The sequence below is a fragment of the Strix aluco genome, chromosome 9, assembly GCF_031877795.1.
Source record: "Strix aluco isolate bStrAlu1 chromosome 9, bStrAlu1.hap1, whole genome shotgun sequence".
NCBI lineage: Eukaryota > Metazoa > Chordata > Aves > Strigiformes > Strigidae > Strix > Strix aluco.
Window position 1 is genome coordinate 12,294,391 of NC_133939.1, and position 23,166 is coordinate 12,317,556.

Consider the following 23,166-nt stretch of genomic DNA (forward strand, 5'->3'; position numbering starts at 1 on the left):
AATCTGCAGGATGAGGTTCTTCATTTATTACATAAGATGGCCAAAACAGAATTGGAGGAATTTCTTTATAGTAATTAAATAAATTATCTGGGAGAGAATGTAGATGTTAATTTTAACGCTTCATTTAATACTTCCCTGGGCCTTCTATATTTAAATAAAATGAAATTAGGATTTTTGTTTGGATTGTTGAAATACTCCCACTTCTTTTTTATTCTCAGTGGTAATATCACATTCCTATCCCATGTTTTTAGTGTGAAATAGAATGTCCAAGTTAATGATAAGACTTCTATTCCTACCACAGAAAGTAATGACTTATTTGACTTTGGCCATCTTGTAAACAATGTAGTGCATAGGAATGGAGCAAATACATAAGACATCTTTATTGATTTATACATGCAATGACATTTACAGTGTGTGGTTGCCCAAAGTAGCAACATACAATTTGACCTAAGCTCAGGCTTAGCCTCAAGAATAAACAAAACGGCAAAACTGGAATTCATGGAAATGATCGTAGACTGAATCTTCTGAAGTACTTCCAACTCATTTTACATGTCATTCAACTTAAATCATCAGATCATCTTTTTATATCAGAATGGCAGTTTTTGTTTTGGAGAGCTGCTTGCTGTCAATGAGAGTTTTGAGAGGGAATGAAGGTCACCACAAAAAAGTCAGCAGTTACATGATATGGTATATAAAACACTGGCATGATTTCCTTACTCCAAACAAAGGGAAATTTTGAAGTATACCATTGCTGTGCCAGCAATAAGAGCCATGTCAGCAGATCTAAATCCATACTTAGGGTTTGTTTGCAAACTCAAGACTCTCATCAAGTCATGTGCAAATGTGGGCATGTATCAAAACGCATTAGGTAAGTATATTTGATTCTGGTGTAGATCAAACATGTTGCATGCTCCTGTACCATCAATGGGCTTTATAAAATACAATGCAAAATCTTATATCTGAGTTGGACCTAAGCATTACAACATCTATCCAAAGAGGTACATCAGATTGTCATTGTACTTATGGTCACTTTGGTGATTATGGAGACACACAGAAGGCAAACATGGTTTTACGCCTTTACTCAGTAGTGGAGTTGAGGGTAGAAGAGAGTTTGCTCTCTTCAGCAAATGAGTTTTATATCCAGCCTAGAGAGAGAACAAATGTCCTCCTATATGGAATATTGCCAGTTTGAATCCTGATGAAAGGATTAGTATCTTTGGATCTGGTCCCTGAAAATGGCTGATTTAATACTATGTCTTTTATTATTTATCTTGGCAGCTGATATTTTACCAGTGGCACCCTGTGTTTCTATGCAGGGTTGTCCAAAGAGAAGAGTAAACAGAACGTGGGGATGACCATGACTTGTGTAGGTCATGTTGTAGTAATGTATTCCCAGTGTCAAACTGGACAGCTACTTCCCCTAAAAACTGTGTCATCAGTTTGTGTTTCAGTTTCCCTGCAGTGCATTGGGACTGCATTTTAGGCTGCATATTTTTTAAGTAGCTATTGGTAAAGTCAAAACCTTTTACTGTCTCCACTTCAGCAGACTTTAATTCCAAGGATGGTTTGTTATAAGAGCTGGAAGTCATATCCAGTATCACTTCTATGGGTAATGACTTCTGCAGAGAGCATATTGCTTTTTAAAAGGCCACATGGTTAACCTCTTAAGACTATTATTTATGAAAGAGAGAACTGAATGTGACTGTCACATCCTGAGGTCTGACTTTTAACAGCCCCACTCTTCATTTCCAACCAAGGAATCACTGTTGTTTATTCGTTTCCCAAAGAGATTCAGGTGGACTGGAAGTAGGCTGAAGATGAGCACTGCAGAGTCTCTCCTTGTATGGCTTCTCTTCACTAGCCATCGTGAGGCTAAAGGTGCTGTTGCTACCAGCTCATCTCTAGGTTTTAAGTTCTGACATAAGTGAATGACACCTATAACATGTTAGGCTGTTGGGAAAATAGTACAACCAAAGTACAGTCCCAAGAACTCCCTCTGAATTTACCAGATAAACCATGCTAAATTTAATAGGCAACTGAAATCGTATTCATGGCTTTCACTGTGCCATCTTTTCAGTTAAAGGGATCTCATTGCAGGATAGGTGTCACAGCAAAACATAGATTTTGCATTGCTTTATTAGAAAGCATTGGACTGTCCCCATTTAAATGTACTGTACTGGGGATGTTGTTGTTAACTATGCATTCACACAGTATATTGTGTGAGTGATCCAAGTTTTAATGGCTTTATACTCTCTGTCAACATGATGTATCGTAATTGCTTTTTTGGACCAGTTACAAGCTGAGCGTAAATATTTAGTATTAATGAATTCAGGTTTATTATGTGTAAGTGTATCTGCAGTGCAGCAAATACGCATCCATCCATGAAACATCTTAGCATGCTGAAGGCAGGACTTCCCCTTTTCTTTTTCATCTTCCTCTTCTTTCTGCTTATCTGCCTTCTGAAAGGCAAAATAACTAGCCTCTGTTTTTCTCCAGTTGTTACTGGTCCCCTCAGCCTTCGTGCTTCACCACGTTTACTGAACACACTCTTGCATTTCTGTCTCTCGTGTCCTTTATTATGAGCAGATTGCCCAAATAGTCAAATTCATTCACAGGTCTCTGGCTGAAGGCTGTATCATATTGTCAACATGAGGTATTGAATTTTATCCTTTTTGTATATATCTTGTATTTTATATATTATCAGACTTTTGCTTCTCCTTCCACTGTGCTGGGGAACTTTGGAAAGCAACATTGGAAAGAATGAGATGACAGCTGTAGATAAGCCAAAAGCACATTCTGCCCTTGTTTTCCAGGTCTGAGGCCTTACTGCAAACCCCTTCTGTACTCTCAGGCCAAAGGCTTGGCCTTCTCCTGAGAGACTGCCATTGTCAATTGTGTCAAAAGCGTGAGTTGGGGGGTCTTCGTAGTGTCAACAGCCTCCTCCTGAATTAAAGTGATCCAAGATAGCTTGTGATGCACTGCTCTCTGAAAGCTCTGAGGCTGTGTTCTGGCATGCTACACTGCATTCAGACCAGTGTTTGTGTGTATTTCAGAGGTGGAATTCTAATCACATAGAGAAAAGCAGAAGTGTGACAGAGGCAAAGGATGGTTCTGGGTTTGAGATTGCAGCCTGGGAATTGAATTATGGGATGTGGGATTGCTCAGCTGTATGTTCTGTTGCTGTATGTTCATTGGCCAGTCTTTGAAATGGGCCAATAGCAGTTATCCCACAGAGATAAGTAAATTATTAAGAGATGCTTAGGTAAGGCTAAGAGACTATATAACAGAATCACAGAATTCTCTAGGTTGGAAAAGACCTTGAAGATCATCTAGTCCAACCATTAACCTAACACTGACAGTTGTTCTGTAGTTCCCAACTACACCATATCCCTCAGCACTATATCGACCCTACTCTTAAACACCTCCAGGGATGGGGACTCCACCACCTCCCTGGGCAGCCCATTCCAATGCCTAACAACCCGTTCTGTAAAGAAGTGCTTCCTAATATGCAGTCTAAACCTTCCCTGGCACAACTTGAGGCAGTTACCTCTTGTCCTATCTCTTGTTACTTGGTTAAAGAGACTCATCCCCACCTCTCTGTGACCTCCTTTCAGGTAGTTGTAGAGGGCGATGAGGTCTCCCCTCAGCCTCCTCTTCTCCAGACTAAACAACCCCAGTTCCCTCAGCCGCTCCTTGTACGACATGTGCTCCAGACCCTTCACCAGCTTCATCGCCCTTCTTTGGACACGCTCGAGTAATTCAATGTCCTTTTTGTAGTGAGGGGCCCAAAACTGAACACAGTCATCGAGGTGTGGCCTCACCAGTGCTGAGTACAGGGGCAAGATCACTTCCCTGCTGGCCATGCTATTTCTGATACAAGCCAGGATGACATTGGCCTTCTTGGCCACCTGGGCACACTGCTGGCTCATGTTCAGCTGGCTGTCAGTCAACACCCCCAGGTCCCTCTCTGACTGGCAGCTCTGCAGCCACTGCTCCCCAAGCCTGTAGCGCTGGCTGGGCGTGGTTGTGCCTGAAGTGCAGCACCCGGCATTTGGCCTTATTGAAACTCCTACAGTTGGCCTCAGCCCATCGCTCCAGCCTGTCCAGGTCTCTCTGCAGAGTCTCCCTACCTTTGAGCAGATCAACGCTCCCACCCAACTTGGTGTTGTCTGCAAACTGACTGAGGGTGCATTCGATCCCCTCATCTAGATCATCACTAAAGATGTTAAACAGGAGTGGCCCCAAAACCAAGCCCTCGGGGACACCACTCGTGACTGGCCTCCAACCGGATTTAACTCCGTTCACCACAACTCTTTGGGCCCAACCATCCAGCCAGTTTTTTACCTAGCAAAGCGTGTGCCCATCCAAGCCACGCGCAGTCAGTTTTGCCAGGAGAATGCTGTGGGAAACGGTGTCAAAGGCCTTACTGAAGTCAAGGTAAACAACATCCACAGCCTTTCGCTCATCCAATAAGCAGGTTGCCCTGTCGTAGAAGGAGATCAGGTTTGTCAAGCAAGACCTGCCTTTCACAAACCCATGCTGACTGGGCCTGATCATCTGGTTGTCCTGCACGTGTTGTATGACGGTACTCAGGATGAGCTGCTCCACCAACCTCCCAGGCACTGAAGGCAAGCTGACAGGCCTGTAATTTCCCAGATCATCCTTCCGACCCTTCTTATATATGGCCGTCATATTGGCCAGTTTCCAGTCTGTCAGGACTTCCCCAGTCAGCCAGGACTGCTGGTAAATGATGGAAAGCGGTTTGGCGAGCACCCCAGCCAGCTCCTTCAGCAGCTGTAACTATACAAGACAGCTGTAAAGACTGGACCCCACTTTCTCAGTGGGTCTTCTGAAGTCCTTGCTATCATCCTGCCATGCAGCTCCATCTGTAAGCCTAACTCCTCTTTGTCAAAACAAACTGCATCTATCTGTGTAGACTCAAGGGTGGCCCCTGCTTTCCCCAGTGCTCCTCATGCTCTCCTTTCCCTTGCCCCTAGATTAAAATCAACTGTTGTAAAACAACAGAAGAATGGCCATACAGCTGGCTACAGCTGTGGTGGTGCTGGACATTTGCACAGAAATTCTCTCAGTGCATAACATGGAGTGCACAGGGTGATTGGTGGTCTTGCAGTACAGGCAGCATATACAAAGGAGAAGAAAGGACTGTGAAAAGATGAGGCTAAAATCAAAGGCTAAGGGAAATGAGAGACAGAGCAGTGGATGTTTCTCTCCAGGAAGTGCTTGTGAACCTTTAGGTTTCCTGCTGCCTTCCCACATTTTATAAATGGACTGAACAGATGACAGTTTATATTCCTAAACCTAACTAGATGTTACTAGTCTTCTGTGAAATTGGTTGGATACCTAGTGATAAACTAATACTTAGTAGCAGTTTTCCCTCTGATGGCAGTATGAGTCCTAAATACCCAGTTTTATTTGGTGTCTTTTGTCATAAGGCAGATGATCATCTTATTAAGGCATGACTCGGGTAGAGCCAGCTTCCTCTCCATAGGCTTGCAGGTCTCACAAGATGCTTCTGAGCTGTTATGGCTCTTGGGGAGACAAGTCCCTTCTGGGGGACACGGCTGGCTGTGATGGTACTGCCTGCTGGACACATGCCCACTGTTCCTGCCTCAGGCGATGGTGTAGATAAAATAAATGCAGGGGAAAGGGAAAGAGGATGTTGAGGCCACCTTGTTGCAGTAGGGGTAGCTGGCTTAGTCTGCTTCTCTCAGTCCCCAGCCTCTGTTGGCCTGTGGCTTTAAAGTTTGGTAGCCAAAGAGAATGCATGGTTCTGCAACAGTTATGTAATTGCTTTGTGTCTGAGATGACCTGTCCTGAGGTTAATTACGTACACATATTTCACAGAACTGCCCAGAAAGTGGTAAGCATTTTTGGAGATCAGGATGACTACGTCTCTAATGCCGGCAATAAAATTGCTATTTATATTAAAAGCTCCAGAGTGCTTAAAATTTAGTTGGAAGTCATAGATGAGACATTACTTAATTTTCTCCTGCTCTTGCAAAATCACAGTCAATTTTTGCTGCTGTTTTTAATAATAAATTGGGGAAAATGTGCATGCTGTAAACCTTTTAGCTATGATTATTTAAACTCTCAGTTTTGTTTCTTTTTTCTTTTTTTTTTTAGTTTGTGTTGATAAATAACTTTAATATGATTTTTTGAAAAAATTAAGACAAATAATAATGCCTGTTTTGGATAGCTTGGAGGCTGGCCCAGCTGTTAACTGATGGAAGGCCTTTCTCATGTAATCTCTTGTAATTTACTTAATATTGCTAGTATTTTATAGTCATAACTGCAGTGGAATAAGAACTCTATGATCATTCTGTAGGGAACTCAGCCCTCAAATTGCATATAAAAACTGTGTTGTTGGAGCTTGCTGTAGGTTCAACTCACTGAGCTGCTTAGTGGTTTTATTAGCCATATTAACTAAGAGCAGGTGTATGCCTGCTCTTGGAAATTTTAAAGCTGCTTTGGAGAATTCCAAAGTGGGTTTCCATTGTGAAAGTCATCAGAACGAGCCTGCATTGCTGATTGCCATATATCCCTATCATGTGTCTAACAAAGAAACTCTCTAAGTTGTTTTGCCCATTGACCTACTAGTCACTTTAAATGCCAGTGGAGGCAAGCTTCTTTGAGGGTTTACAATTACTTATTTGTTGTTCAGCCTTCCAAGAATAAAGTTGAAATTATATTGATGAATTTCCCTTTGCCTTAATACAATGAGATTCAGAGTCTATCAAACACATCACTGCAGATCACCTTAATAATAATCTCAGTTTATAGACTCACTCAGCCTGAAAATAAATTGAAAGGTACTAGAATTAGTTTCTTGCAGGAACATTTTCTGCCACAGAAGTTCTAATGAGCAGGCAATTGACAGACTTGGCAAGGACCATAATAATAATAAAACATATTAGGAATGGAAGCTAGCAAAATAGAAGATGCAGCAAAACAAGAAGAATCAACAATGGTCACTATTACCAAAGAATACCAATGGAATTATTGAATTACATATTGGAGCATTGTCATTGGAAAATGGCACTTGCTGAGACTGAAGCTTTCTGTATAAGATGTGTAAATTGTACGTGTGGGAGGTATAGGCATGTGTATAACTCTGTCTCTAAAGGAAATTTTCAGAAGCTTGAATCTCAAGAACTTTGTTTTGTGGGTCATTTAGTCCCTGTTTCATCTCTCAGTTACTTTGCACTTTGCAGTTAAGAGGCAGGACAGAGGAACAGCCCTGAGGTGACCAAATGACTTGGGAGACCCGTCTGACTCACACTCCTCCTTGCTGAGCTGCAAGATGCAGCAGGGCACAAAGTGCTCCTCTCCAGGGACAGCCCGTCATTTGTCCAGCCATTCATGGACACTATAGTCATACTGAGTGACTTGACTTGTAAGAAAAAAAAGTTGACATTTGTTTATTTCCATAGAAAACAGAACTGTTTGTTGCTAACCCAGCCCTAACCTTGTAGTCCTGACAAAGCATATAAAGTTTTAGTTGGAAGAGGCCAAACCTGGTTTTGACAAAGGATGTGATGTGACTGTCTGTGATGATGGAACAGAGGGCACTGGGGAATGTAGTCCTGCTCAGGTTTCTCAGTTTTGTAGTGTTTTTTCCAAACTTGAGATGTTATGTTGAATTTGACCCTCTGGTCTCAAAAGCAAGATGCTACTGATTTGATCAGGTGAGGTGTTTGCTTCTTACAAGCCTGCCTCTTTGATAGCTTCATGACTTGCAATCAGACACTTCCCAGCTGAAATAGTAGACCTTTTGTGGAAGTACCATTGATGTCTTTTAAATGGGATTTTTAACTGCTCTCATTATACATCAGTATTAATACAGGCATTCAGTCTTTCATTTCCTGGCTGTATTCTTGTTTTGTTTAATCTTTAAAAAAAAAAAATCCATATACTTTCTTTTTTATTTTCAATTCATCAGCCAAATTTAATGTTTATATAAGAGTGAAAAATATAGGAAAATAGTTTTCTAGCTGTCAGTCCTGTAATAACCTGTGGTGTGTGCAAATGGAAAGATCTAATAACAGATTTAGGCATATGTCCGGCTTTCTTTTCTGGTATGCACTACTCGATTCTGCTGAAAGTCAGGAATAAAATTAGTGCTGTTCATTTTCCTATAATTTGAAGCAATTCCTAGCCTGAAATTCAGATTATTTCCCAATCTCATTGTGTTCAGAACATGAAGGAAACACTCATCTGTTCAGTCCTAAAAAAGAAAATTCGAATGCAGCTTTAACATATCTCTTTGCTGATATGGGCTTTCTCTGACGCACATTGATTGCCTGTCATACTCTGTAAATCAAAGTTATATATCTACATGCCCCTACTATTGCTAAAAAGAGATCTAATTGTTTCTCTATTCAGCTTGAAGGGCAATAAACACAGATTAATAAGCATATGCATAAATAACTAAATAACTCATACTATGAAAGATTATAATTTGCACTTATTTTTATCTGCATTTCAAGAATTATAGAAGCTAGCATGTATTAGACAACCCAGTTTTGTCACTTTCACAGTAGGGACTCTCTCCCTGGGAGATATTTTCTTTCCTTGACACTATTCTTTTATGAGCCCTCTTAAAGTTGATCTGAGTCCTGAATCAAAGCTATCCTAAAGATTTTACTGGAAGAATGAACCCTCTTTTAATATCTGAGGGTGGATTAAAAACTTTATCTTAGATCAGTCACAAACAACTGCAAAACTCCATAGTTTTGATTTCCCAAGTTTTTTCTCCAGTGTCTCACAATCCTTAGACTGTGTTTAGTTTTCCTTTCAAGAATCCAACAGCAAGAATACAAAAACACGACCACAGGTAACCATATAACTCAGAACCTGTAATGGGAAATATGCTGGGTTGACCCTTTACCTCCACACGGACTCTAGAAGGCACTTTTTAGAGCTCCAGTAATGTAGTTGTGCTGCTTCTATCTTTTCTTACATCTGATCATCTGCTTTTGTTGTAAAACAATGCATCCACTGGCTAAATAACTAGATGCTGGTAGGGTTTATTTAACAATTGCCATCTTTCATTTCTTACTGAGTAAAAAATAAAATACTAAGAGATTTTAGAGACCAGAATAATGATCTGGTCATCACCAGAAATATAAACATTTATACATGCTGTTCTAGGTAGCCTAGAAAACCATTTCACAAGCAAATTCACAGAAGTGCGTGTGTGTGAAGTCCAGTACGGTTCATCCTTCCTAGAACTCAGTAGCCCTTTACTGCCTTCAGTAAGTGGGTAACAGTGCCTGTTAAAAGATATGTTGCCATGAGCTCTCTGTAGAACTTGAAAGCCTGCCTGATCCAGTACTATGCATAATGGCCCAGAATGTTTGAGTCGAGCCTGCTCTAGTTTGAGGTTTTTATCGTGAGACCATCCTGAAGGAATATTTTTTGGCTTAGCATTACAAATCTTGAAATTCTGGGGTAGCAGGTGCAGTAAGCACATTGCAGCAGGCTTCTGTGTTCTGTGTGGGCACTGGGCAGCAGGGCAGGGAAAGGGGCATCATGTATTCTGGAGCAGAGAACAACAGTATATTCTTGTTTGTTTGGTTGTTTTGGGGTTTTTTTTGTTTTTTTTTTTTTTTAAAAAGAGTTGAATTGCTCTTACTAGAGACACACAGATATCCCTTTGTGCTGTCTAGTCTGCAGACTAGCTGATTTGGACTGAAGTGCTTGGTACATGCATACAAGGTGTCTCTGAGCTCCTTGGTAGTTTAAGTTGTTTTAAAGTAGACTACTGCCTGCAGTGTAACATTGGGAGATGGCAAACCAGTTCATACTATGTTAGGGTTATGGTTTCTAGCTAGAAGACTTTTCAAAGGGCCTTAAGTGACCTAGAAGTGTACATACACTAAAATTGACTACCAGCAGCTTTGCAGATTTTAATAGTAATTCTTAGTGCAAAGAAAAGCAGCAACACGTATTTTTGGATTGTCATCTGAGGTCCGGAGTTCACGTAATCCTGGTTGCCACAGCTCACCACCTCAATGCACAGAAAGCACTATTTCTTGCAAGCTCAGATACTTTGAACATGCCACTCCAGTGAATGACAGCTCCAAATAGTTACCTGAGGAATAAAGGGCATTTACACATTTAGCATGAACAGCACTGAGCTGATCACCTCTCATGCAGGGAACTAAACCAGTACATTCTCCACTTAATTTACCATTATTCATTGAGGTTACAAGAGTCTTTGCTCTTTAATATTTTAACTTCCTAAAAAAATCCTCACACAGATTTTCACAGCTTGGAAAACATACTTCTACTGTTGCTTTAGCAAGATTTCGTCTCACTGCAGCTTCATAGGCTGCAGTGACGATCCTTTGGGCAATGCTCCCATGTCACTAAAGGAGCATTTAAGTACTACACTTCCTCTGACACTTCCTTCAGTGTCAGAGCTTGTTGGATGTAGTTTTTGCTCAACTATTTGGCAAAAAACTACCCCTGCAATTAAAAAGAAAAACCCACAACATGACAGTGATGAAAAAAAGATAATTAGCTGAACACATCCATTTGCAAAAGCAATTCTAATCAATGTGTGCTGATTTTTGGCAGATTTGGCAGTTTTAGCTTTTTTGTGTAGCTGGTTGTCTCTGGTGTTAAATTCCCATATATGTAGAGACCTTTTAGGAGTCTGCTAGAGTTACTAGATCTGGCCCATTAGCTGTGTGCATGGATACAGAGGAGAAAAGAATTTCTGTACTTTGCATTTGGACAATTCACCTTGATTTCTAAATGGAATTGCATGGACAGGCAATGGATGTATTGGAAGACCTAAGCATGGAATTGGTTCAGGGGCACTCTGGGTACATGTATACATGGGACAAGCTACACTTTTGCTGGCTAGCCAGTGTCCTGACTGAAATCACTAAGTCTTAACCACCTATATGCCCATTACACTTGCTTTTCACATACTCTGACATGCAATATGAAATCAACTGTGTTTCTGAAACTGTAATGTCCTTTTTAATTTATTTCTCTGAACAAATAACCAGCTTCTGACAACCCTGGCTAAGAAACTGACATCCATCAAGACAGGGAAAGAGTTGTTTTATATTATTATTTCTAAATTTAGGTGTGAAGCACATTAATATTCTGTTGTGACAATAATGGTCACATTGCTATCTATAAAAAAGTGATATAAGCAGAGAAATTTTCAAAGCAGCTTTGTATCTTAGTGAACAAGTCTCTCCAGGCTTTGATGCTGAGAGCTGTTGATACTGATGTACAGGATTTCACACAGTTTTAATTTACCACATTGAGACTGTCCAGGGAAGAAGGAGAGAGAGAGACCAGTGTACACATCTGTGTGGAGTGATTCCCCTTCCTGCTTTCTGGGTTTATCACACCTGTGAAAAACATTTCACTTAGTTTTTGGGGTCCTCATTTCATTTTGCAAGGCACAGACAGATACTCATGCTGTCCAGTTAAATCTCAAAGTGATGATCAACAAATGAGTGAAACCTTCCCTCCAGAAATCAGAAGAAACAGAGAGATGGTAATACGGATAGTTAATAGCACAAGGCTACTAATGCTAGCTGTAAAGTTGAGGCAATGGACTCTGGCAGGGCTATTCCAGTGCAAAAAAGGATCTTCTGGTGCATGTTTCTATGGGTTTCAGCACCTGTGACAGTAAGGTGATGTATTTATGTAGTTAGGGTGGCGTAGGCTGCAGTAATTTTTTTTTTTGTTTGTTTCCTGTGCGAAGACCAGTTCAGCACACAGAAACATTGTGTGGGAAAAATACCCAAGTAAGCCTTGCACTGTTTTGTAGAAACCTGCATTGTGCATTCCCCTTAAATAAAAATCTAAAAATACAATTTGTAGATTACAATGGATTTAGTCCCATTTAAATTGCTAATGTGCAGATGCTTTTTTAGTAACTATGAACTGACCCTGAATATCTGTGAAAGCAGTACCTAAAATTGTACCTGGAATAATTGGGATATATGCCTGTTCAAGAGAATGCAAATCCCTGAGTTTTGCTATGTGCTGAGATGTCTGGAAGCAAAATTGCCCTATATGAATATAACAGATCTGGAGTGGTGAGCTGCCAAGAGACAAGCATTTGCATAAAACTGTCCTTTCAGTGGAGCCTACATCCCTGTCACATCCCTACTGTGACCATGCTACTGAGACCTTCTCCCAGGCTCTGTATGCCAGGCAGTGCCTCTCCCTTTCTTATCTACTCACATGGCATATTTATAAAAGAAAACAGAGAGACAAGCAGCCCAGGGAATATGTCTTGAACTGAGAGTTATGAATGACAGTGTTATCAGAAGAATTATGTGAATAACTGGAGTTTCAGGTCACTAGTTGAACAAAAAAAATCTGTATGTTTTGTTACAGACCATGCTGAAGTGAAATTTGTGAGGGGTTTTCCTCCAAAACAAAATGTTCTTCCTGTTCACTGCCAGGTTAGGATTGAACTCTTTTCTCTTTGGGGCTGGAGGCTATAGGAAACATTTATTTTAAACCTTTATTTCCTTGTATTTGAGCTTGGATTTTAAATGGAAAGTAGAGTCATGTTTGCTCAAGGGACTCAGAAGAGCATCTGTACAATCACTGTTTGAAATAAGCCTGAATCTGGAAAGGTTAGACACAGTGTAATATCTCGGCAGGCACAGTGCACTTGGTTTACAAATTGCCATTCTTAGAGTGTTGGCGCATTTCATTCATTTGTCCAGATTTAAACTTTTCCCAGCATCTGATCCACAAAAAGGTTTTTTTACTTTTTACAGATTTTCCTTCCATTACAACACTTTGACTCAAAACCAAAGAAACATTTTATTACAAAAATGCACAAAAATTATTTTATATGTTAATTTATTCCCATATCTCATTGAAATATTTACGTAGCCACAGTTGCTCAGGCAGAGTGGAGTCTGCGCCATGTGGTTTTCCACTGAATGTGACAAAAACACAGCCTTGTTCTAGCTCCACCCGTTTTTGACAGGATGCAAAACCCCACTCCATTAACGCGAACATGCATTTGCACTCAGTTTAAACATTGCATATGGTTGATGTCTAATTCTAGGTGACTCTGAACATATGAGCTTTCATTTACTGGCTTTTAGCTGTGCATCTCCCATGCAAAATTAAAAATATCTATAGTCATATGAAAGCAGAGTGCTTTTCACTCCTGCCTGTTAAGTGTCCTCTGTATTCACACCTTACAAACATTTCTATATGCATCAGTTAGTCACCAGTCGTAGGTGGGGCTGGAGCACTGCAGACCCTGTGCCCCACATACAGTAGTAAGTGTTGGTCCTTGGAGGAAAGCAGCATCAGACCACTGCGGATGTTCAGTCCAATGTACTTGTTGTTATTCCCTGGTTGAAGAGGCAGCCTACTAAAGATAGAAAGAATGCCAGTGAAAATAAGAAGTAGTACTTGCACTTCTGTTCAAACTCATGAAATAGTGTTGTTAAGCTCTCTGTGGATCAGAAGGGTCCCTACTCCTCAGTTACTGCTTTCTAAGCTGTCTAGCGCATGTTAATTTGTTGTAAAAATAGCAATCATAGTTTTTATTTATCAGTGTTTCTTATAAAGTGTTTTGGGTTAGTTTTGATTTTGATTTTTTTTTTTTCCAAACTCCCAACTATTGCTACCATTTTCAACCTTTTGCATTATAAAAATAGTTGACTGTGGACCATAGCAGATCACCATTTGAAATTAGGTTATCTGGCATCCTATGGAAAACCTGCTGTGAAGAGTCTTGGTTAGTTTTGCTTTTGTCATTCATTATGCACTGCATAGGAATTACAGCTGTCTTTTGTTGGTTCACAAGGGACTCGATTAATCTTACAGTGCAGCCACAACACGTGGTGGTTCAGTTTGATCTGGAGAATCTTCTGTGTGCAAGATTCCGTCCTGTTATGGATGGCAGGAGCCAGACTCTCAACAGCAGCAGAGAGTGCTGTTAGGGGTCTGTTACATGTATAGGTTGGCTTGAAGAATGATTTCCTAGAAATAATCTAGTGTCAGACTATGTGGGCACACCTCTGCAAGTGTTATTGCTTAGATTCACAAGCAACAAGGAATTTCTGCAAGGCCTCCTAGTTATTCCAGTGTGATAGTGAAGCTACACAAAGAGAGAGTATGAGCTCATTGCATGTTTGCAGGATCAAACCCTAGGCCTATGGGTTTGACGGATGTGATAAAAGAATAAATTTTATTTTATAGCACTAATGTATGCTGTGTCCTGAGAGGCCTGACTTCTCAAGTAGCACCTGATCTCCTACCTCAAAAGCAGAGGCATATGGCAGAGATGTTTGATGTGCACGGATATGTCAGTTGCTCACTTTAGATAGTCCTCCAGGTGCACAAAATGACTCTAAATTTGACCTTTGTCATGATTCATTTACACTTTAGCCTGTGTCCTAAAGGATGGTAGTATTATCCTCTGAATCTGGATGTAAGATCATTGTGAGTTATTTGCAGTCTTTCAGAAACATAATGCAGAAAAAAATCTTGTATGTATATCCTTGGTAATAGGGAGGGGGACTTCTGAAGTGCAATTTAAAAAAAAAAAAAGAAGAAGAAAGAAATGTGTGTAATTTGTATGTTTAATTTCTAGAATAAAAATGGTGTAGATTTGTGTAAAACCATACTTACAGTGCAGTTCCTGAATCCATGATTGTGATCCTGCCCTTCTTTCTTTAGTATTACATTTCATGGTCTGCTGAAATCATGTTTAGGGGGATAAAAATAGTATATCTTCTGTTTTTTGGCATCCAACCTCTAATTTACAAATATAATTTATGCTAATCTTGAAAGTGCTTCTCAGATACAAAGTAAAATGTGTCATCCTTAGTATATGTGTGTATAATTTATTCTGATGGGGAATAGACATTTCAAAGCCATTTCAGCCCTTTATACTCAGAACATTTGATATGAGCAGAGAAGCTGGGTGTTCACTGCTGTAAGGAAGTGGTTAAAATAACAGTAGCTATTCTCTTAACCGAAAAAAGGCAGATGCACCAAGGGATGAACTGCTGTTTGCTCAGTCAAACCAGCTCATATACAATCCTTAAGTAGTTTTATTCCTTTTGTATTTTTGCTGGTGGTTAGTCATTTTTATGACGGACTTATGAGAATCTTCCTACATCATCACAGTTAATTTTTTGTGACTTCTCTTTTCCTCAATCTTTGATGCAGATGGCTTCCCTGATGGATTAGATGCATGTCGTGGGGGGGTGGCACTGCGTGGGCTTGCAGCTCCCCAGAGAGAAGAGGCCTGGCCATCCATATGCATTGTTTGCCCTATAATTCATAGTTCTCCCCACTTCTGCAGAGGAGCCTGCAGAGACTCCCAGCTCAGTTTCTGCAAGCTAACAAACCAGTATCTGTGACCAAGTCTTCCTCAAGCACAAGAGGAGTGAGCAGCTGCTGTTGAAATGGCTTCTCTTGGTTGTCTGGAGTTCCAACACTTAGAGAAGGACAGTGACCTGCTGTGGTCACAGACTGGGGTGTATCACAGCAAAGAAATGGCAAAATACCTTCAAAGATGCCACATCACCAGCAGAGTACTTTCCCCTTTCTCCTGCTTAGGAGGTCAAGTCTCATAATCAGGTGTAGTTCCCCTTTTGAACTTGTGGATAGAAAGTCACAAGATCTCATGTAAAGGAGCACAGGAAGAAAAATATAAACTGTACAAAGATGAGAACTACTAAGTGGTTCTTGGTGCCTGAGGCATGAAACTAATCCATTGTAAGCTTGAACTGGTAAGAGAATTTCTGGATGAATACCAGGAACAAGGGTAGATAGATGGCTGGGAAGAATATATAGCTCTAGGGTATTCTGACTTTATGGGACTTAGATTTTCCCAACAATTTTCCTACTCTTTACAACTGCACTGAGGGATTTAATATTCCGCATTATTTATAGTTAAAGCAGTAACACCAAGTAAAACAAAAGTTTTCACACAAATTCGTTTTGTTTTCTAAGAATTAATTCAGTTTCTGCCTGGACTAAGTAATGAAACTTCACAGCAAATTAAAATTGTTATTTGCAATGCTAAGCAAGAACAATGCAAATTAAAAAGACCAGACCCATTCAGGCAGGCAGACTCTGGATACTTTTTCTTTCCCGTGTATTTTTCAGCAATGTGATGAGAAGTTCTTTTTCTTAGTTTTCTAACTTAACAACTTGAAAATATATTCCTAGTCAATAGGAACGTTATGACTCATGGCAAAGCGAGGTGGAAAGTATCTTGCCCATGCTCTGGCCATTTAGAGTGTAATCAAATGAATAATATAAAAGACTTTGCCCTCTGTAGTTCTTCAAACACGTGAATGTTTCAGTTATTCCATGCTGTAGTTTGGTCTATGCTCCAATATCTACTTTATAGAATAGAGCAGGCAGAGCACAATAAACTGAGCTGTAATGTGTCCAGGACTGCAAAGATTACAGTTTATGTGCAGGCAGGCTGATACTGCAGGTAGGAACAGCAAGGTCAGTATGGTTTTATGCTAGTCCAATTCTGACCTCAGAAGTCTCAGCTGACAGATAAAACCTGTATTGGAGGTATAACAAGACTCAGCAGATCCATCAGTTGGAGCTCTTGTTCATATTTTAGAAATGAAAGCTGAAATCCACTATTGCTGATTTAAGGCAAATAAAACCATTTTGGTATTTGTTGTAATGATTCAATTCCAGAACTGTGTGGAAGAGGGAGAAGGATGGGAAGCTCACTTACCTTCCAGTGCACCCAAGGAGGGAGCATGTAATCTGGCAGCACTCTATGGCCTACATCGGGCTTGTTAGGTAGGCTTTGGAGAAACCCAGTAATGTTTTTGAAAGGAGAGCTGCATCAGAACACTCTTCTTAAGGGTGTCTGGAGCCAACCTCACTGCACTGCTCTTTTTATCATCCACTGCAGCATCTGTCACTACACCTAGGCAAACGCCAAAGTGCATTTTCAGCACAAAGTCAGCTTTGCTGTGAGTGTGCAGCGTGAATGATCATATGATTAATTTTGTTATTATATAATTCATGTCCCTCTTTGTAGATAAATATCTTGCGTTTTTAACAGTTATTTGAATGCTGTACATAATTCTTTGTCAGAGAAGCAGTTGAACCTGGTCAAGTTCAAATTGAAAGCTCCCAGAGGAATAATCCAAATCTGTATCTCCATATATATTAGTAAAATGTGTAATACTTGCAGCAACTTACATAATACAGTTTTGAAATTAGATAGAACTCATTATCAGTACAATGAGGAGCACAGGCTCTTTCCTGTCAGAAATAATGGAGTGAGATCTACACAATTATTTTCCCTCACTGTCTCTGTAGTCATTTATGCAGCAAGGTGCATATAAATCTTTCTCAGCCTGTTGTGCTGTAGTGGGACATACACCAGTCCCAGCCCACTCGTGGTTGTAGGCAAGAGGAGTATATAAATAAGTCCTTTAATTCTGTCTGCTTTCATGATGTAACATCAGTAGCACTGTGCATTGCAAAGCTGCATTGCACAAGTCCAAATGGAGCTTTAGTATGCTGCTGCGTGAGGGTAGGGGATGCCTCGTTTGAAATCTGCCATCCTGCTTTTGTGCCTGTGCTCTGGGTATGAGTGTGGAGTGACTCCTTTCTCTTTGCCCCACGGTGGATTTCAGTCTCTATTACTGAGGTGTGAACTTGGCAAGCTGTGCTAGGAAACACCTGCTGCCCAACACTCAGGAATTGCTACCAGCATAAGTAACAAACCTAAGCCTTTGGTGATCCTGGTTGATGACCAGGGTCGAGGACCAAGAATTAGAGGCTAGTCTTCTTCAGCTTGGGGTTTACAGTGCCTAACCATTGGCTGAAGGTTGGCTCCTATGCTTAAAAAGAAATGGCCTCTCTTTTAAACGTGGCTGAAAAGAGGGAAATGGTGTCCTGCTGGTTTTGTCTAGTACTTGAGCAGAAGATGTAGAAAAGCAAGACCAGATCTACTTCAGCCGTGAAGCAGAACAGCAAGGTCTGTTCCCATCTCAGTGGAATTTGTGCAAGTCCATCCAGAACAAAATCTGCCATATAGTGTGTGGTTTAAACAACTCCATGCAGCAGTGAAGTAAATGCACTAGTAACCTGATAAGAATTTTAACATCAGACACACAATGAACTGAAATTTTGTTTGCTAAACATGATTTATCCAATGGATTTAAGGAAGGAAGCAGACTCCCCACCTGCGTTCTTCAGCATGTTTGGATAGTAATCTTCTTTAAATAATGTGACAGGCACTTTTTGTAGTCCAGCGTCAGAGGATTATATTATTTTCAGAACAATTTATGAAAGATTAGTAGAGGCATAGTTAATCATTTAAATTAGCTACAGGTTTTTTATTAATCTTCAAATTAATGAGTTCTACCTTTTGATCTTTCTGGCTGCAAATCCCTCTAGAATTGATGCCAATTAGGATTTGGTAATAACTTGGTTATGAGCATGGACCAGCGTGTGCATATGCGTGGTATGCGTGTGTGCACGTGTGTGTGTACATGTGAGGGTAGGTGTCAGTGCCCCCGGAGAGTGGCACATGTTCAGTTAGACCTGTTCAGCTGTTAGCAATTTGGAAAGTGGACCTCTCCACTGGTGGAAATTAAATAAAAATGCAAAGACAGTAGTAAGCAAACAAAGGTTCTGCTTTATCATGTCCAAAGTTGTGCATTGCACAGTGCCAATCTGATGCTTTTAGGATAACTAGATATAGCTTGTGTATTACCTGCAATGAAGATGAGAATGGTATCAGGGAATGAAGTGACCTTACTCACTCTTCACATGAACTGTTGAGAAATGTTCTTGTCTTTTAAAGAAGGAAATGTGTTCCAAAATCCAATAAACTGCACCAGCCCAAGGCAACATCAAATAGGAAACTTACAGAGGAGCAGACTGACCCTGCTTAGAGCTTCACTCTGTGTGAAGGGGAAACAGGAGGTAATTAGGGCTTTCCGGGACTTCACAGTTCACATACTGACATTTCTACGTATCAACTGTGGTACCATTTCAAAACTCCTTGCAAACAGGCCCATGTTCACCTGTGTGTGTTGCTGAGTTTCTTTGTAGAGTCACTGAATTGCCTTAACTGAAACGTCCTGTTGGTTTTACAGTATCAGTAAGAACAGTTCTTCAGAACTGATCAGCATGCAGGAGTTCTCGGTCCTGCCATCCACAGTACAATGTAGTACTTGGTATGATAGTGGTTGTTTCAGCTGAGCTTTCCTTCTGTGTTTCTGAATAGTTGGAGGTTATTTTCTTCCTGGGGTCACACAGCCCATTGCCTTTTCATCTCCTACACTTGTATTTTACTAGTCTGATGCTACTCATGTTGCAGCTTCATGTGTACTTGATGAGATGTTAATGTTCAGTTTCCTATATCCAAGTATTTTTTAGAGCACTTCTTTCTCCTACCATTCTTTAATCTGAAGGGAAATGATTGATTGGACTCCAAGAGCCTTGTTTCCCAAGGTACATGAGTGTCTGTAGTCAAAGATGAGTACAGGGGAGTGTGGATCAATACATGATGTTGCATTTCTAAAGCAGTATTCTTTGCCCTACTCACAGTCTCTTGTCTCCCTGAAAAACTCAGTTCTGACTTCCAATGTTTGAAATTTGTTCTATAGACAATTTGTAGTCACGATGCTATGAAAGCTGAACAAAAGCTTTTTTCAATTTCTTCTTGTAAAATTTTGAGTGAGTGCATAGTGGTATATCTACATTTCAGTTGTTGGCAACTTATTTTGAAAAGTAGACTACTCCATTCTAGTACTCATCTTGTTTTAAGAAAAGAGCATTGCTTATTTCCAAATTCAAAACTACAACCTGCTCATCATGGGCAGAACTGAGACCCTGGTTCCAGGTACAGTTCAGGCAAAGGTGGATCATTTACTTATATGTGTATTTTCTCTTACAGCATAGGTGGAGAAGTAGTGAGAGGAAATGAAGGAAGCTACGTGGGGAAACATTTCCGCATGGGATTTATGACAATGCCTGCTCCTCAGGACAGACTGCCACATCCTTGCTCCAGTGGCTTTACCGTGAGATCCCAGTCTCTTCATTCTGTTGGAGGAACCGATGACGAAAGTAGCAGCTCTCGTAAGCAGCCGCCTCCAAAACCTAAGCGAGACCCCAACACCAAACTGAGCACCTCATCTGAAACAGTCAACACTGGAACAACAAGTAAAAGTGGGAAACTACCGGACAGGACTGAAGGTAAACACTATAATTCTTTCAAAAAAAGGTTTTTTGTGACCCTGTGTTAAAATTATATAGTTGATAATCTTGCATTTAAGAATTACCTGTATGTTTCCCCATCTGTGTAACAGTGCCAGCACAGATACCATAGATCCCTCATCTCTAAATTGTGGACCAGCGGGTAATTGCCAACCTTTGACATTTCTCACAGAACTGTACCACTTATACAGCCTGGTTATATACTGGGGAATGAGCTGAATTTATTCAAAGTGAAGAGAAAAAGAGATTGCTGTCAGATGGCATGTAGGACAATTCTATCTGCATGCCAGTCAAGGACCACTCACCATATCACTAGCACTGTACAAACCACAGCTTTGGAAAAGGTCCTCCTCAACAAAGTGAAGAACAGAAATTATTAAAAAGAATACTGTGTGACCCTAAACTCCAAAGCAAGGAAATATCATCCAACGGTAAAAATTGTACCTGAGATGATATAGTGTATTGCCCAAAGCTTCTGTTGGCATAGGAGTCTACATTTTCTCTTCTCATTTCTCCCAGTTACATTTCAGCCAATATGGCATTCAGAAGAAAATAAGCAAATTTGTTGAATAAGGATATCGCTTCCTTACTCTGACCTACTAAAGATGAGCTAACACTATAGGGATCTTCTCCTTTTCTTCCATGCTGGAAATGCATTTTGTGCAGCAGTAGGACCAGCTGTACTCCCTGCTAAGAGAGATCAGGATGACTCTGCTTCACAGTGGGAACTGTAAGGAGGAACCCTTAGGGACAAATGGTTTGATCAGTGCTGGTCTTTCCCACTGCTATGTTACATATCAGTTTTGACATCCCGTGCAGTATGTTGTGCTCTTATCCCTTTTGCTTGTTGTTGTGGCCAGAAATACTTGTTAGTTACATTCATGCTACAACCCCTTTTAAGCAAATCTGATTTTAAAAAGTCATCAGTGATAACAAAGATGCAAAGGAATGTGTAATTCAACTGGTGGCACGTAAGTCTACGATTGCAAGGTTGAACACAAACACTGAAAAAACCTGTAGATTTATTTATGCTGCTGTTGGTAGTTACTTTGCATATGACATTTACCATTATTTCCATAGCTTGTCTTCTACAGTGACCATTACATCAACTGCACTGGACAGACTAATGTGACATATCCAAGCATTAAGTAGCTGCCCTTAATAAAAGCTGTTTACCACTATTTTACGGACCAAAGCCTACATAGAAACTGTTCAGATTTGTGCCACAGAGATTTAAAATCTCATATAAAAGTGTCTTTCAAGTCTTTCATTTAATACAAAAAGAGAACGCATGGCACAAACTTTGCAGTCTGATATGCTCTGAGGTGAAAGGCAGGACCTCTTAAGTTATTCAAAAGTTCATTTAAAAAATATTATATTTTAAGATATTTTTATAATTCTTTAACATATGTTAGCACTCCTTCTTCCTGAGTCTGCACATCCAGAATTACCAAGGCTATATGAAGTTTGTTTTGCAGACAGGGCAGTAAGACAGGCTTTAATGTTTTCTAACATGTTTAATGAATATTCCTGCAAGTGTGCATTCAGTCACACAGTATGTCGTACTCTTAGCTATAGCTGACCTTGACATTATCTCTAGGATGATTAGGAATGAGGTCTGTTTTACATTTATCCCCCAGCCCTTTTCCTCATTTACTGAGAAGCAAGAGACTTTGACAGCCTTAAAGTAGCAATAATAATAATGATAGTGATAATTGAAATACATCCAAGTATTTTACCAATCTCACGGAGGTTATGGCAGATTCCTTAAGCAGTCTGTGTCCTCATGAAACTAGATCATCTTCAGCATTATTATTATGGAAGGTTCTGAAAATTTTGCTTCCTTTCTCTCTTCTCCTCCTGACATCTGATATTTGACACCAAGGACATAATATGTAGTCATGTCCCTTCATGACTACATATGACTACAGATTTCAAAGTTTGAAATTGATTGACATTTCTGTTTCCAAAGCCAAGTACCACTTTGCCTCCTCCCACGCTGCGCAGGTTGAGCTTGATCTATCCCATCACATGATGGTTATGAGAGGCACGCGTGGTATTGTACCAGTGTTCACTTTGGATAATTGGTATGACAATGGTACTACTACACCATAGTACTAAGCATTGCAGAGCGCCTCAGATTTATTATTATAATCAAGAGCTGAATATTCATAGCAAGATCTCTGTAAAGAACTGGTGAATGAGTAATACTCCATCACTAGCATAAAAGGTAATACCTAAATGCTACCTTTTAGTGTGACTAAATGCCTTCATGGAATATTGAGACTCTCTGTGATACTTAACGTATGTTAATTCTGTTGGTTTATATGTAGTGCAGAAATGGGCATTTTTAGGCTATCATGAAGAAGCTCCTGGAGATTTTGAATTGACAGAATCCTTTAACCATACCATTGCTTTTGTGTGTTGAGAATATCTGCCCTATTTGTACGTGTCTTGTTTTATATGTGCCAGGCATATAGGGCTTTCACCAAAGAGTTTGGTAGGTAGAAGGTAGTATCGCCCTGTAGGGGTTTTTTTAAGTAAGCAGTCAAATTTTAAATCCTGAGATATACTCAAGGGTGATGCAACATGGTGCTTGGATGAACAGGCTGGATTTCTAAAATGCTCTGCTCTCACCAGGAGAGGCTTTGCTATCACCTGTGCACTCCAAGGTAACATGTTTGTTTTGATGAAAGAATTTTCACAGTTATCATCTGGCTAGGGAAAGGAATGTTTATATAAAAACTGTGGTCATACATGGATGAGGACATCTAAAGATGAGCAGAACCAGAAGAAAGTCAAAGTTCATTATCTGCAGTATTGATTTGATACAAATATTAAACAAGCTTTGTCCCAGAATATGAAATTATTACTGTTGTTCTAATAGTATCTGAAATTGTGCCTAGCTCG

At 40.1% G+C, this 23,166-nt stretch overlaps 1 protein-coding gene across 5 annotated transcripts in view; it reads left to right on the forward strand.

Annotated features, from left to right (window-relative positions):
* NYAP2 (neuronal tyrosine-phosphorylated phosphoinositide-3-kinase adaptor 2) overlaps nt 1-23,166 on the forward strand; it is a 144,789-nt gene that overhangs the window by 44,902 nt on the left and 76,721 nt on the right. For 4 of the 5 annotated variants that reach the window (XM_074833714.1, XM_074833715.1, XM_074833718.1 and 1 more), the window contains one exon: nt 19,937-20,235. In XM_074833714.1, the coding sequence (XP_074689815.1) occupies nt 19,937-20,235 (299 nt within the window). The remainder of the gene's footprint in view (nt 1-19,936; nt 20,236-23,166) is intronic. The other variant, XM_074833717.1, reaches the window with a different exon arrangement.